Below are 15389 nucleotides of genomic sequence, written 5' to 3'. Positions count from 1 at the left end.
GCCTTTACTGTTAACCCATGTTGACTCTTTTTCCAGATTGCAAAAAGGAAATTGCTATTGGTATCTCAGCTTGTTTGCTATTGCTGTGGGGGTCATCCTTCTCTATAAAGGAAATTAATTCACTATCAGTGTGGCTAGGGAGGCAGAAAGATACGTCCCCCATCAGCTGGCAGTACTAGACCAGTCAGATTCCTGTTGGCTGGAGCAATGGGAAGGTGTGGGTAGAGCATGGATGTCCTGGGAGGTGGAAGAAAACATGTATTGTGAGTTACTGTGGAATGCACAAGACAGCCCAGTGCAGAGATAGCTCAGGTCTGTCAGACCTTATCAGCTCCAGACAAGTGGCTCTGCACTGAGTCATGTGAAGATCATTAATGCTTATTGTCACAGTGCTGCCTGAGGGTGGCTGTGGCCCTGAGCTGTCTGTAGAAGCAGCAGAACTGTGATCTCAAGGCTGTATGCCGAACTTGTGGGTTCTCTAAAACTGTGTCTGTGCCTTGGTTAACCCACACTCAGTCAAAGAGCATCTGGGAGCTGAGAATTGTTCAGACCAAAGACACATAGTTCAGATGCCCCTGTCCTACATGCCCATCTTCAGGCATAACTTTTCCTTTCTCCTCCTCCTCCTTTTTGATGGGTCTGGAGGTTTGATCTTTATAAGTTGAGAGCTGTGTGATGGAGCAGTAAGATCCGTGTAGGTCTCCTTTATGCCACAGAAACAGAGTTAATTCTGATCACTTTTTAGAATGAATCTGACACATGGGAAAAGCAGTACTTCCTAATTTCTTTGGAGAGCTGTGTTCCTTAGGGCACTGAGGTATACTTCTCTGTTGCAGCCTCCTTCGAGATATTTCTCATTTTATGAGGTCAAATCGTGAACTTCCCATCTTTGCTGCTGCTTATCTTGACAGAGTCATAGCACAGTGTTGGTTGTTAGAAACACATAATCCATTACTGCTGATGTGTGCAGCACCGTTAGCATGCAGACCACACAACAGTGGGCTGACAAGATGAGTTGCAAAACATATCGGAACTCAGACACAAAGAACAAAGTTCATGACCATTCTCTGTTGTTAGATCACTGCCACTGTGTAAAAGCTTGCTCTTCCTTTTGCTGCTGTCCTGACTAAGCATGTGGTTTTAATTTTTTAGTAATATTAAAGATCTGTTGTGCTTTTAATTTTTTTTGTGATTACAGTCTTTACTTCTGACCTTGCTCCCTGGGAAGTATCACAGCTGCCGTACTTCATTTAGTAGCTGTTGCTTTCTGGGGGTAGGTTAAAGGTTTCCTTTGTATCTTGGTAATTCATTTAAAAAATGTTTGTGATGATGGCACTACAAAAATGAAAAGTGATCTGTTACATCATTGTGAGTATAATTAATATTAGATTATAAAAAGCTACCACTCAGTTGTTGTGAGTTTGATTTTGCGGGGCGGGGAGAGGAGTCAGCACGTTTCCATCATTTAAACACATACCTGTGTGCATTATTTACTCCTAAATGAATGATGAATCTTTAGATTAGGATATGACTTACTAGCAATATTCATGCCTGACATTTGAAAGAGAATTATTGGTCATGCGTTCCTCCACAAATGCTGGCTGGGTGGCTGGATGCAGCTGGTAGGCTTTAGGGTTTTTTTTCTTTTTTGTTCAAAAGGAATAGCCAAGAATGTTAGGCATCTTCATTGCCAACAAATAATTGTAAGTAAAGCTCTGTGTAGCAATTATTTTCATGCTTTAAGATTTGTGTACTACATGTATAACTCAAAAAGTCTTTAGTTATTTTTAGGCAGCGGTTAAATAACCTACTACTATCTGTGATGTCATAAATATATGCTACGTCAGGTGCTTGTTGCAGGTCTGTGTGCACTTTGATTCATAAGATGCATAGGAAAACTACAGCTCTTGTAAAACTTAACCTGGCTGCAGCCAGCATAAATATGGTTTAGGGCCCTGGTCTATGCCTGTGTTTGGTACAAGTCACTCTGGCTGTGTGTGCTTTTGTCCTGTGGGGGAACACTGCCTCTTTATGCCATGGGAACCCACAAAAAACATGACTTACTTTTTCTAATGACCTGTTGCAGGCAAGTAATAAACCAAGAGAGGAGCATTTTGGTAGTTTATGTAAAACCTTTTTGTGGTGTTCTAAGAACCCAGTTTGTCAGGACATGAAAACATTAATGATCCCTCAATTACATAGGGGAAAACAAAAGCCTACAAGGAGCTATAAATTTCAGTGTCATTTACTCCAGATTACAATGCTGTCAAAGCAGAGCAGGAGAGGATCTATTTGTCATTGATAATGAGGGAAATCTGATACATCAGGAAAATAAACTAAGACTCTGCACTGGTGAGGCCGCACCCCGAGTACCGTGTTCAGTTTTGGGCCTCTCGCTACAAGAAGGACATTGAGGTGCTGGAGCGTGTCCAGAGAAGGGCAACAAAGCTAGTGATGGGTCTAGAGAACAAGTCTTATGAGGAGCAGCTGAGGGAACTGGGGTTGTTTAGCCTGGAGAAGAGGAGGCTGAGGGGAGACCTTATCGCTCTCTACAACTACCTGAAAGGAGGTTGTAGCCAGGTGGGGGTCAGTCTCCTCTCCCAAGTAACAAGCAATACGACAAGAGGAAATGGCCTCAAGTTGCACCAGGGGAGGTTTAGATTGGATATTAGGAACAATTTCTTCACCAAAAGGGTTATCAAGCATTGGAACAGGCTGCCTGAGGAACTGGTTGAGTCACCATCCCTGGAGGTATTTAGTGTAGATGTGGTGCTTAGGGACACGGTTTAGTGCTGGAGTTGGCAGTGTTAAGTTTACAGTTGGACTCGATCATCTTAAAGATCTTTTCCAACCTAAATGATTCCATGATTCTGTGATTTGCATTGGCTGACAATGATACAAAGCAAAAGTTCTGAAATAATTAGAGCCATTTCTTTATAAAACCCCCTCTTACTTTTCTTCCTGGTGTTCATCACGCTTTCATATAGTTTCTTAGTTGTCAGGAGAAAGCACTGACAGGTGCTACTTTGTAATGAAAGACAGTCTGAGCACAGCAGGGTTCTTCCAACCCGACAGGCCCTTTTTCTCAGTGCTCTGAAAGGGACTCTTCCAAATTATTGTGATGTCCTGCTAGTAGTCAGGCTCAGGAAGAGTGGGAACATGCTGCAGAGCATTCAGAGAATGAACACAGCCAATTAATCAGGCTGCTAAGCAAGGAATGCAAGATTTGGGCTGAAGTTGGAGCTCATTAGCCACAGGGCGCGTGTTGACAACTTGCTGCTTTCCTTGGGCATGCTAAAAACTGCAGCAGGCTGGGATGAAAACAGTGTTGCTTGCTAATGAGTGCCAGCATCTGGCAGTGATATAAAAAGAGGGCTTTTCTGTTTTAAGCTGGTAAAAATGAAATTTCAGAGCTGGACCACATGTGAAAAGCAGGCTGCCAGCATCTTTGCGTTGTGATGGTTTATTTTCCTGTTTCTTTGCTGAAGAATTCTGCTAGCATCAGCTCTGGTTTTGCTCTTATTTGTGCTTCATGCCTGACTGTCATGTTGTTTCTCCCCAGATGGGTACTCCACCATTGATCACCGGGACAAAGAGCGCAAATACAAGACCAGTGATAACACAGGGGATGCCTCGGAGAAAGAACCTTTAAAAGTGAGCTTCCTCTTACTGCTGAATGCTACTTAGTGCCTTTAAAAGAAAGGAAGCCTGGTGTCCTCAGCAAGAAATACAGGGCAGTAACTCACCAGGGGGCTGCAAAGGCCGTGCTTGCTTTTTTTTTTTTTTTTAAATAAATACACCATTTGGTAACTTAGCACTTGGCTAACTAGAAATAAAAACTAAATGCTGCTTTCCAGTGCAGGAGCAAATGTAGGCATTTGCTGTATTCTTGTAACTGGACAAGGCTGTAAAAATAGAAAGCGTTTGTTCTGTCATCCTCGTCCAGGCACCATTCCCTAGCCCTGAAGTAAGTGTGCTCAGACTTTGTTCTGAGAATAGTCACTTCAAACTGTCACAGTGCTTTATTGTTTTCACCATGAGAAGTAGGTGTAAGCTTGTGTGACTGTGTAGAGCACTGTGCTGAACAGTATTTGTTTCCCCAGCACTCGTTCACAGTCCTGATGGCGGACTATGGGCATGGGCCAAGGAGATGGAGAGGGAGGGAGAGATGTGCATAGTTATGTGTGTGCCTCCTAAAAACAAATGTATACAACTTTATAATTTAAAAGAAAAAAAAAATCTTACTTCACAAAGGTCTTTGTATTGTGGGTTGTGTGCAAATGTGGCTTAGTAGGCTCTGTGTAATTTCTGTTGCATTGCTATGCCTTTTCAGTAGACCTTTTTAAAAGTCATTTAATGCTGTGGCCATCAGTTCTCCCTGGCCTCAAAACAAGCTTTTGTTTTCCCCTGGGGAAGTAATTTCAAGGAGGAAGAGGAGGATTCAGTGAAACAAGAGTCAGTGGTAGAAAACACTATTGCTAGTCTGCAGAAGGCTGTCCTTAATAACCTTCAGCACGTGTCTGATAGTATTGGAAAATCCAGGTGATTCATGTTCAGTGGAAACAATTAAACTTCAGTCAATTGAAAGGTAAACGCACTATTATTGAACAAGGGAAATAAAAATGTGATTTGGAGGAAAAATATTTCCATAGATCATGAATTAGGAAGATGTCCTGCTGCATCAGTCTGCCTACATTAACTTCCCTGGTCATGCCTTTCCTGCTGTGTCCTGCCTTTCTGTGAAGGTATACCCTGGAGAATAGCTTCAATCTGGCTGGACTATTTTTAAGCACAGATCACTCTCTTCAATCTGCCAGTTCTGGGTGTAGCTGTACCCTGTTGAAGGCTGCCCGGTTGGACTTTTTGGTAGAGGTGGTTGTGCTCCTTCATTTGTTTTTGGAACCGATAAAACTGAGCTGATTACTGAAGTCATGCAGTGTGCCCGCCTGTTCCAATGTGGCAAGAGATGGCCCTGCTTGAACCAGTGTCAACAAAATAAACTTTCTAGTTCCCTCATCACAGTTCTAATAAGTTTTGCAAGGATGCAGTGGGAATGGATGCATAAGAATCATGAATAGGAGCTTGACAGAAAATGTCTTTCTAAGGAAAATACGCTAAGGCAGGAAAATTAATGAATTTTGAGTGGCAAAAATAACAAGTGTTTGTTAAAGTGGTCTGATACAACCCTCAAAATCACATCAAGCAGCCCAAACGCCAGTGTATGTCTGAAGTGAAGCACAACACAGAGTTCAGTGAGTAGCTGCTTTGCTTACATGAGAAAAACAAAAAACATTTCACCTCGACATTGTATCTTCCATAGTCTGTGCTATCTCTTGGTTTTAAGGAGAGGGAGTAACCTGAATTCAGCCTATTGTACACCTCAAAGGTATGCGCTGCCGTGCCCTCAGTTGGGCAGAGCTGAGTAGCTGCTATTCATTCTTCTCCCTATCCTGTGAAACAGAAGTATACCTGTGGGGTCTTCTGGCTTGTGAACTGTTTGATGGCTGTGGCTGAGAATTGTGAATAACGATGGCAGGGAAGTGCAGCCTTTTGGCTGTTGCGATGCTTTTGTCAGTATTGTGCCTTTGCTGATCTTGTTTCTTTCTCTACCACTAATTTTCCCTTGTGCTCCTTTAAGCTGACTTGTTTGGTGGTTTTGTTTGATTAATCCGCTCTGTTTTGCCTTTAACTCCTCACCCTGTGCTGCAGAATGACACAAATAGGAAAAACATTAACAGGAGTAACAGGGCTTCGGTGAATCTGGTGGATGCCCGTGACATTAAACCCCAGCCTGTTGACTCCTGGGTCTAATTTGCATGCATGGTAGGTCCTTTTAATGGTAATTGGTGCTAGTGATTAACTTGTCTCGTGCATGATCTGTATCGCAGTGGAATCTCTTCAAGGCTAACTGCTAACTGGGTCCTTTCAGGCAAATGAAAATGCATTTGAAAAAAAGTGGTGTTTATATTATTCAGTGTATCTTTAATTAAATGCAATCAAACACCACTGTTTGATTAAAAAATAACCTGTCAAATAACCAGGCAGAAAATTAATATTGTGAATGATTGGTTGTCGGCTGAAATGTGAAAGATTTCTGCTGTTAGGCCATGGGAATGAATTTGAATAGTGTGTTCCTGCTTCCAACCATTTTTTTTCTCCTCTATGGTCTTTATAAGGATTAGCCTGAGACTTAAGGAAAGGCATATCCTTGACTATTTATGGATGTCCCCTGAGGTTCCCATGAGTTACACAGTCCTGCCCATCTGCAGGAAAGCTGCTGGCTGTCCACAAGTTACTTTGCAAGGAGAGATGATTTTGATTACACAATAAACATTGTGTAAACCCACAACTCCCACTTCTCAATTCCTTTTTTTTTTTTTTTGTGTCACTAAAGAAAGAGTCTTTGTCGTTTTCTAGTTCTCTGCCTTCACCATGTGCCAGGTTCCTCAGTCATGTTACTGGCCTTTCTTCGCTCTCGCTACTGCTAATCTGTCTCCTGCTGTCTTGCTAGACAGCCCTCTACCATGGTTATACCTTGTGGCACTCCATCAGATGTGACGCTACATTTGGAACAGCAGGTTTTGCGCTCCTGGCTATGACTAAAGGAAAGTCTTAGTGACTGTTGTGAAGGCAGTGGGCAACTTTCCCATCAGAGTGGAAAATGGGCCTTTAAAGGCCCAAATTCCAAAACATGGAGCATCATCCACCCCCATAATTCTACATGGAAATCACTTGCATTAGTGGGAGAGTAAACTCCTGGATGTTTTTGGATGGTGGTGGTGGAATTTTTTTTTTCCCCTCTTCATCTACAAATCTACTATAAGTGCTAAGTATATGTTTCTGTTCCTGGGTTGGAAGCATCTGCCCAGAGCAGTCTTTCAACACTGCCAGACACCCTTGTGTAGCCACAGAGCAGGCCTTGGCACCGCTGGCTTCCTGCAGCTGGTCAGCGCTGTGCCGTCAGCCTTGTTGGCTCAGCCAAAGGGCAGGGATAAATGTATATGTGTAGTGCCCATGGGCTTCGCTCCTGCACTCTTCCTCTGAGCAATGAAGGCTTACAGATGAGGTAGAGACTTTGAAAAATTAAGTCTGTGCTCATTTTCTCCCAGTCATACCCTTCAAGGAACCCATATATTGGGGATAGGCTGTCATTTCCAGTCACTGTCTTTCCACTGGGTGATGGAGATCACCATGATCCTGTTACTTGCTGGTATTAATCAGTTTTGACTTTATTTTGCAGGGCTAGAGTCCAACCACATTTTTTTTTAATTGAGGGGGAGAAACAAACATTGAATTGACACAGAGGATCTCATCAGTCACCACTGCCATTCAGATTTGGAGGGCACTGCATCACTGACTAGGCTGCAGATTCTAGGAGGATGTGGGGAGAAAACACAACTGACTGCCATTGCCAACCCCGGAGCACCATGCCTTACAGTGAGACAATTTGCTTTTTAACTCCGTTACATTCCCACCAGAAATAGCCACCACCTCCCCCTCCCTCCCACTCCTGCAAGAACAAAGCAAGCAAGAAAAGAGAACTCAAGCTTCAATCTAGCTGGCTGCGTTCTTAAGTGACTCTTATGTGTGGATGGTGCCAAGTATGAGAAGTGAAGGTCATGTGGCAGCAAAGACGACAGCTTCACAAGTGAAAGAGAAACTGCAGAATATTCAAAATAATATCGTAGGTGTAGCCATGAAGATAATAGCACTTTTCTGGTTTGGAGCTCATTGTTTTGTTTTTTGTTTTGGAGGATTTCTTTTGAACCATGAATCTAACATTTTTAAAGGCTTTTTGAAAAATGTTTAGGTTTTTATTATTATTTCCACAGAAAGTGCAAGAATGTTGAGTGGGTTTATTGGATTTCAGTGAAGGGAGAAAATGCAGAACAAAAACTATTAAATGCTGGTCAAATGAACTGGAGAGTGGATGACAAAATTGATGCAAGCTGTATAATCTGCTTTTAGAGTAAGCTATATCAATCACAGTGCTATATTATCATTATAATCTGGTGTACAATACTGCCTTTTGAATTCTGTAATGGCTCTGTTTTTATTTCCACATATTGAAAAGCAGTTTATCAAAGGTTTCAGTGTCCCTGGTTCAGAAATCGTATGCTGAGAAATGGAGTTGGCTGACTTTTTATTTTCTTGTTCTCAAAGATTGCAATAAGGAGCTTTTTACATTTTAAATGTACCAGTGTTGCATTGATGATGATTAACAATTTCTTTTGCCATAGCTGTTAACACATTGGAAGAAAATAGGAACTTTTTTGTAGGATGTCTTATTTTGAACATGCTATAAATTTTAGATGGGTCTGTCAATTGTATTTGATGGTAAATTTATCATTGTTGGATCCATGTTTGCTTTGGGCTATAGATCCTGATGAAAAATGCCACAAAGGGAACTGGTTTGGCCTTTTCAAAATCATCATTATGACTTCTGTGTTCCTTTGGTTTTGTTTTGAGATTACATATTTCAGTTGGTGTGAAAATCACCCATGCGCAACAGTTCTCCTCCAAGATGCCAAGGCCTGTTTTGTGTAAGGGGGAATTTTTACCTTACGAGAACATACTCTGCATATATGGTATCTGGAAATGCCGTAAACAAAATTACTTCAGATCACTGATTTTCTCCAGGCATTGGTCAAGGGAGGGCAGCAGATGAGAATAGGAAGCAAATGTCTCACTAGTAGCATCAGAGGACTTTTGCTGATTTTATTTGGTTGCCACTGTTCTTTGATTGCTATATTTAGTTTTAAACAAGCTCCTAAAAACGGTGTGACTGGAAAGCACATTTTTGAATCTAGCAAACATCATTTGCGGTTTTCAGTGCCTGCTGTTTCCTTGGTAATTAAAAAGGAGAAATATCCAACAGCCTCACCTCCCCCAAAATATTACTGTAATAGCAAACATCTACATTTTTTGTAAAAAAAATTTTAAAACTTTAAAAAAAAAAAGGCAAGTACCAAGAGCTTTGTATCTTCTTGAGTATATTAAAAATTTGACATGAATACATATATATAAATAAATAAAAAAATCTATATATCTATATATATATATTGTTGTGCAGAGGATAGGTTAACAAAACCATGTAAAGTAGTTTGCAGGAGAGGGAAGCATTTGTTGATTCAGGGAAAAAGACTGATGCCAGAAGCTGTCAGTGATTTGGATGATACATGTGCTCCTTCGCACCCTCCCTTTTTGACCCTCATCTTCCACATACATTGCAGTGGTCACTTCTGGTTCCTGGGGAAGGTGAAGTTGCTTGAAGCAAATTAAGATAGCAAAGATTTGTTTTTTCACTTGCATGAGAGTCCTATTGGGCCAAAGATGCTCAGCGGATCAAGGGAAGCAAAGAGATACATCTGTGATTATCTGCATTTGTGTCGGGGCAGTGTCTCTCAATGTGTAGACATAAAGTGTGGCAATGAAACCAGATACATAGTCTGACTGTATATTATATCAATGGTGCTCTTTTCATACTTGTTCTGCCAATATGCGGAGACCCTTTTAACCAAGCTACACAGAAGAGTTTTATATCACTTTTGGTTATGTACTTGGTGTATTCTTTTTGTATATGAAAGGATTTTTTTAAAAATGTTCAGTAATTAGCAATGGAACCTGCTTGTAGCTGATTAGAGCAGTGTAAGAGAAGGGCCGTGCTGTCAGTCTGTCCCTGATCTACTTCAAACCATATATTTACCAAAGGAGTCTGAGCAAAAGTTCACTTAAAATAAAGACCTGACTGTTGAAAGGAGTCTCTGCTAAGACTTTGTGATTTAGTTATTGTACAGATATTTCAAAGCCAGCAAGAGGTTAACAGAGAAAACGGCAGGAAAGGGGAAGTGACTAGAGGCCAATTATGTCCATGACCTCCTATCCCAGACAGCCCATGGCTCTCAGTGGGGCACTACAGGGACACTCAAAATCTGGATTGGAATGTACTTTGGTCTCTGTCATTAGTGGGCTAACAACACTGGGGAGTATTTGAGAAGCAAATTCAGACCCTATCCCACTTTTCCCCAAAAGTCCTTTTCATATTTAAACTGCATCCTGTGATAAGCAAACCTTTTGTCAAGTTGGATGGCATTGGCTGCCCAGGGTCATTGTAGCAAACTGTTCGTTTTCCTAGGGGTAAGTGTTCGTGGCCACCAGCATAGTTGTGAGCAGACAACGTGGTTTATTGCTACAGAAAAGCAAAGGATGGTATATCAAGAAGTCAAATACCGAGTCCATGGGCCAAGACTTCCCCTGGGAATCACGTGTCTTACCCCTGCCCTTCCCATGCCTTACAATAACGACAAATTCCCAAGTATGTAGCAATAACCCATCATTTACGTTACTGTGGTTTTTTTCTTCTCACCAAACTGTTGTTTGGATATTGAGGAAGTAAAATGGATTGTGGCATGACTTGCATGTGAGACTCATATTATCAGCCCACCAGCTGAAGTCCAAAGCAAGATACTTTGAACCAGGTCTAGTGATTTAATGTCCTTTTTATCTATGGCCACAAGCTCACTCATGGCAAGCACTGGTGGGATGTGTGCCCATACCTGCCCTTACCTCTCCCCTTGTTGGCGCAAGTGTGACTAGCTGTTTGAGCTGTTCTGGGATGTGGGTGAAAGAACCCGAAATTGTTGTCTTTTGGCAGCAGGGACTGTATGTAAAGAAGGGAAAGCGGCAGTGTGTGTGACTAAAGCTGCAGTAGGGTCTAGAGTCTCCTGCTAAAAGGCAGGCAGTGCTTTTTTGGGGCTCAGGTATGTGACCTCCTCTTTTCCTGTTGGCTCCACTGTGAAAACTGGAGGGAATCTGCCTGCAAAGGGCTGGGGTAGAAGAGATCTCTACCTGCAGAATTTGTAGTGGGAGAGATGGTTGTGGAAAGAAATGATGGTGTTGCAAGACTCCTGCTAAAGAGGAGGAGGAAATTTGTTGGCCCAGCAAGGGCTGAGATAATGCAGGGGAGAGGGAGACTTCAGATGGCAAGTAATACTGTAGAACTTTCTTCCCAGGGAGGTAGCTTGCACATCTCCCAAGCATCTTCACTAAGCTGCAGAGGTTTTTTTTTAAAAAAAACCTACAAAAACCAACTATTGTGTGTCAAGACTCCCCTGGAGAAGCATCAAGTTTGGCTCTTGAGTGTGTAAGCAATTGTACTTGTGTACAGCTTTCCAGGTTGGTCAGTCTGTCTGCAGAATCTGAGGAGGAGAGTGGAAAGGCAAGGCTTTAGGACATTTTGTTTCTGTCTTGGAGTTAAGTAGCAGTATAGCCATAGGTGTAACTTGACAACTCAAGAATGTGTTGCCAGCCTGAAATGCTCCCCAGAGAACAGCTTAGGCAGCCATAGGTCCTGATCTTCAGTGTCTTCTGGGCAAAACACCTGCCTATGCTAGTTCTACTCTTGTGCACACAGACATGCCAATTCTGAATGTGTCTGTATGAGGAAAGCAAATCTTGTCTCTGTTGCACAGACATCACAAAAGCGACTGACTTGCTGAAGTGACACATCAAGAAAGCAGAGGGTGGCATGTTAGTTACAGCAGATGAGTAAGTTCTTGCTAGCTCTAAGGAGTAGTTTTCAGTGATGCTTTCTAGCAGGCCAGGCTTATGCTGGGCAAAGCAGTTTTGACTCCTAGAGTAGGTTCCATGAGATTGAAGGCAGTGAGTTACCTTCTGTTACTTGCCTTAAAGCTGAGCATATAGGCTCAGCTACCTGTGAGAGGCGCACATCCTAAATCCTTTGAGTAAGCAGAGCTTCAGAAGCCAGATGGGCACATTAGAGTGGTGGTAGCCTCTTCTGCTGTCCAGCTGCCCACTCAGTGAAAACTGTGGTGTGCCAATAACTTAGCCGGCATTTTTGTGCTGTTGGGATGGAGTCGTGCTCTCACAGTTTTCAAAGGTGTTTATATAGGCATAGTTTCTCGCAAAATTTCTGATTTGATGGGGGCTTTTGATGCCCCTAAAATCTGGTGTTTCCTTATCTTCGACAGAGAAATTCTCTGATTTATTGGTACAGTAACTAATCTAGTGCATTTAAGGGGAAGGTGTTAAGAACCTTTTTTTTCTGTCTTAAGTTTTACATCAGGGTAGGATGTTCTGAAGTCCAAGGTGAGGAAGAAGATAGTGCAGATACTACAAGACCTGCCAATCTGGTTTTTATTGTTCAGAAAAACAAAGTAACTAGACTAAGAAGCTTACTGGTAATTAGTAGCTAATGTGTTTGTAACTATCATGTGCCTTAAAATTTTCATGGTAGAATAAAAAAAATCAACAATGTGTTTTCTGTAATACTGCTCAACATTCTCTCTGTAGTTTAGACTGGTGGGATTTTGCATTGTATTTACACTGTACTATAAACTGAAACACTTAGAATGGTTTGATTTTACAAGTATGGAGAGGAAAAAAAAGAGGTGGATTATGCTTTTCATAGAACAAATGTTACCGTGACAGAATGTATTATTATTATAGGATATTTCCATAATGCAGACAAGTAGAATGCTTGTTAGAAACCAGGTATGTAGGATAACAATTTGGTGTGTTTTCAATAAACCATGCCTGGAAAGAATACATGTGCCATTGGTTATCTTTTTGTTACGTGAGGTATCTCAAATATTCTTTGGCTTTGCAACAGCAGTCTTCTGTGGCAGGGGATTATTCAACCCTAGCTCAGGTCAGCACTCGTTAGTAAGAGGTCAGTAGTAATGATGGCAATTGGAAAATCCTTTAAACTAGTATAGCGTAAAATTTTTGATTCATTGCCATATGCTGGAGTTGTAGCATGAAGTCCTGTAAGGACCATGGACTGTAGATCGTGAGGGTTTTTTCCTTTTTAATATACAAGTGTATTTCTGTGGGAAAGACAGCTGTGATACTGTTCAAAGGCCTGCACATTTGGGACCACAAGCCTAACTTGCTGATGGCTTTTCCATTTTTGGAAATTGCTAACTTTTCCCAATTTAGTCATAAAATCCATGTAACTTTACAAAAATTTCACATTTCTGAAATGTGTGCAAGTATTCTTACATTTATAAGTGTGTAAGAATAACAAAATCTTGATGTTTATTGTAGCAATGTATGAGGTTTGGTTGACATGAGAAACTGTAATTTTGGGAATGCACCAAATAATTCACATTTGTTGCTGTGTGGGGAAGAAGAATCCTGATACTGAAAAGTCAACCATGTATTTCAAGTAATAGCCAGTTACTGACAGATCTTAATTCTCAAGGACTGCCTCTCCCTGGCATGTTCATAAGATCACTAGGGAGACTGATGTTCCTAAAAACATCGTACTTACTGCTGTACCTTCATGAAGCATGACAAAACCCAGTAAATCTTGACATAAATGTTCTGCAAGGTCTTACAGATAGAGTGGAGGTCAGGTTTTCTATGAGTGAAAGGTTGATGAATCATTGCCAGTAACAGTTTGCCATATGGTAATTCCTGATTGTATCATTCACAGCACTATAAGGTTCCATTTACTTGCAAATGCTTGCAAACAGTACTTGGAAGGTCATCTTCAGCTTGCCTTCCCTCCTTATTCCAGATGTCCTGAATGCATCCCCAGGAGTTATGTAAAATCATCTCGGGATTTTGTTCTTGCAGGTGGAGAATAGTTTCACAAGTGCTGTGGTAAGATATGGGCTCCTGGGCTTGGCACCTTGCTTCTAGGTATCATCGGTGTTCCGCTGCAGCGGGAAATCTGATTTTTTCTTTGTGGATGCACTAGTATGGCAACGAATAGCAGATGCTGTAGGTAAGGTACTGAGCTAAAACAAATACCTTGTTTCTACAACTGACCTTTTATAGCTGTCAAAGTGATTTCATTTCCAGCTTATCACAGGTTGGGTAAATGAAAGCAACGAGTCCTGCAGGTGAAAGGTTAACCTGATAACAACAGGCAAGAAATATCACAGCCCTCATTTGTTTCAGGTTTCAGCAGTTTCTTGGGGGAATATTCTGGACTTATGGATCTCTTCCCCAGGTCTCTGTACAACTGAAGCACAGCAATGGCAGAATCTCATTCTGGTACGAGCTGACAGAGGGGATTTTTTTACAATGGGAAGTTGTTTTATAATGGAACCATTAACTGAGTTGTAGGGAAAAAACTCTTTTAGTACATTTAATGTGCATGCACAGCAAACTTATCTAGCTGTTATTCCTAAGATAACCTTACAATTGCTTCCTAACTGATTGACTACTCAACCAAATAAGCGCACATCACTGACCTGTGGTGGGAGAGTTGGGATCTCAGTGGTCTCTTCATTGCTACCCTTGGAGAGGTTTCTGTATGTTCTCTTCACTGCATCTAATGCTTGACTCGTTGCTCAAAATTCTTCGGAGGGGTGCTTTTCACTTCCTCGTAGCAATGGGATGAAGCACGAATCCTATACAAACTGCTGTGATGCTCTGATTAATTTCTGCCATAAGGATTGCTACGTGGATGCAGTTATGCTCAATTTGATATTAAATTAGGAAGCAAAAGGGACTAGTGCTGGGTTTGACTTCCTCATAAATCCTTCTGCTCTCTTGTACACTGATTTAAAGAATCAGTTCAATATTTTGAAAGACAAACGTCATGTCCCTTTGAGGTAACAGAGGCTCTGGCAGAAACCAGACCTTACTTTTAGGTGTCGTCTGAATCAGTAAGACAAGGTAGAGAGTAGCTGTCATTTGGAGAATAGATCTCAATTAGCAGTATTTGATGGGCTCAGCCATTTGTGACATGAGTTGTCACAACTGGCTGAAAGCTGTGTGTTGTTTTAGGGGAGTTCTTTCCATTGGGAGCTGTCTATCAGTGGTATGCTCTCAGTGGGCGGTCTTTAAACACATGCTTCCAGATGCATAGTTCCATACCTGTTTGGTGCAGGAATAGGTTGTGTCTTCTAATTGCAATAGGCCGATGTTGCAGTAACACTCAGTAGGTTTTTAGAATATATTTGAATGAGAAGATCTATTGTCTACCTTTTGCTTTCTCCCAGAATTCAAAGCGTGACTTTATTTTGAAAAGTAATTCATCTCCCTGGGAGGTTTCACATTTATGTGTAAGCAACTCCAGATCATATTTGCTCAACTGACCAAAAGCCTTTTTTCTAATTGTCAGTCATGCAGACAGAGTCAGGCTTTTTTCCTTTTCATCCCTTGCCACCAATAATTAAGAGCATTTCAGAAGTGTGGTCAAGTGGAAAAAAATTTCTTGCATATGAAATTCTGTAAATAATCTGATGATACATACACTGTGTTTATTTTTACAGTCTGCTGTGTGGGAGATCCTGTCTAATGAATTAAAATACTGTTTTTATACTAAAAGGTGGCTGTTATATTTGCACATATATTACACATGTATTATTCACTAATGCATCTTTTGAAATATCCATGCTAACTCTACAGGT

At 41.3% G+C, this 15389-nt stretch overlaps 1 protein-coding gene across 14 annotated transcripts in view; it reads left to right on the top strand.

The window, feature by feature from the left end:
• Positions 1 to 12565, top strand: part of ARVCF (ARVCF delta catenin family member) — a 287124-nt gene extending 274559 nt beyond the window's left edge. For 11 of the 14 annotated variants that reach the window (XM_054844462.1, XM_054844463.1, XM_054844465.1 and 8 more), the window contains 3 exons: positions 3563 to 3654; positions 5710 to 5823; positions 7241 to 12565. In XM_054844462.1, the coding sequence (XP_054700437.1) occupies positions 3563 to 3654; positions 5710 to 5811 (194 nt within the window). In that variant the 3' untranslated portion in view covers positions 5812 to 5823; positions 7241 to 12565. The remainder of the gene's footprint in view (positions 1 to 3562; positions 3655 to 5709; positions 5824 to 7240) is intronic. The other 3 variants (XM_054844466.1, XM_054844474.1, XM_054844472.1) reach the window with 1 other exon arrangement.
• Positions 12566 to 15389: the final 2824 nt, after the last annotated feature.

Source organism: Grus americana, chromosome 16, assembly GCF_028858705.1.
Source record: "Grus americana isolate bGruAme1 chromosome 16, bGruAme1.mat, whole genome shotgun sequence".
NCBI classification, from domain to species: Eukaryota; Metazoa; Chordata; class Aves; order Gruiformes; family Gruidae; genus Grus; species Grus americana.
The sequence above is the reverse complement of the archived record's forward strand: the minus strand, read 5'-3'. Positions and strand labels throughout refer to the sequence as shown.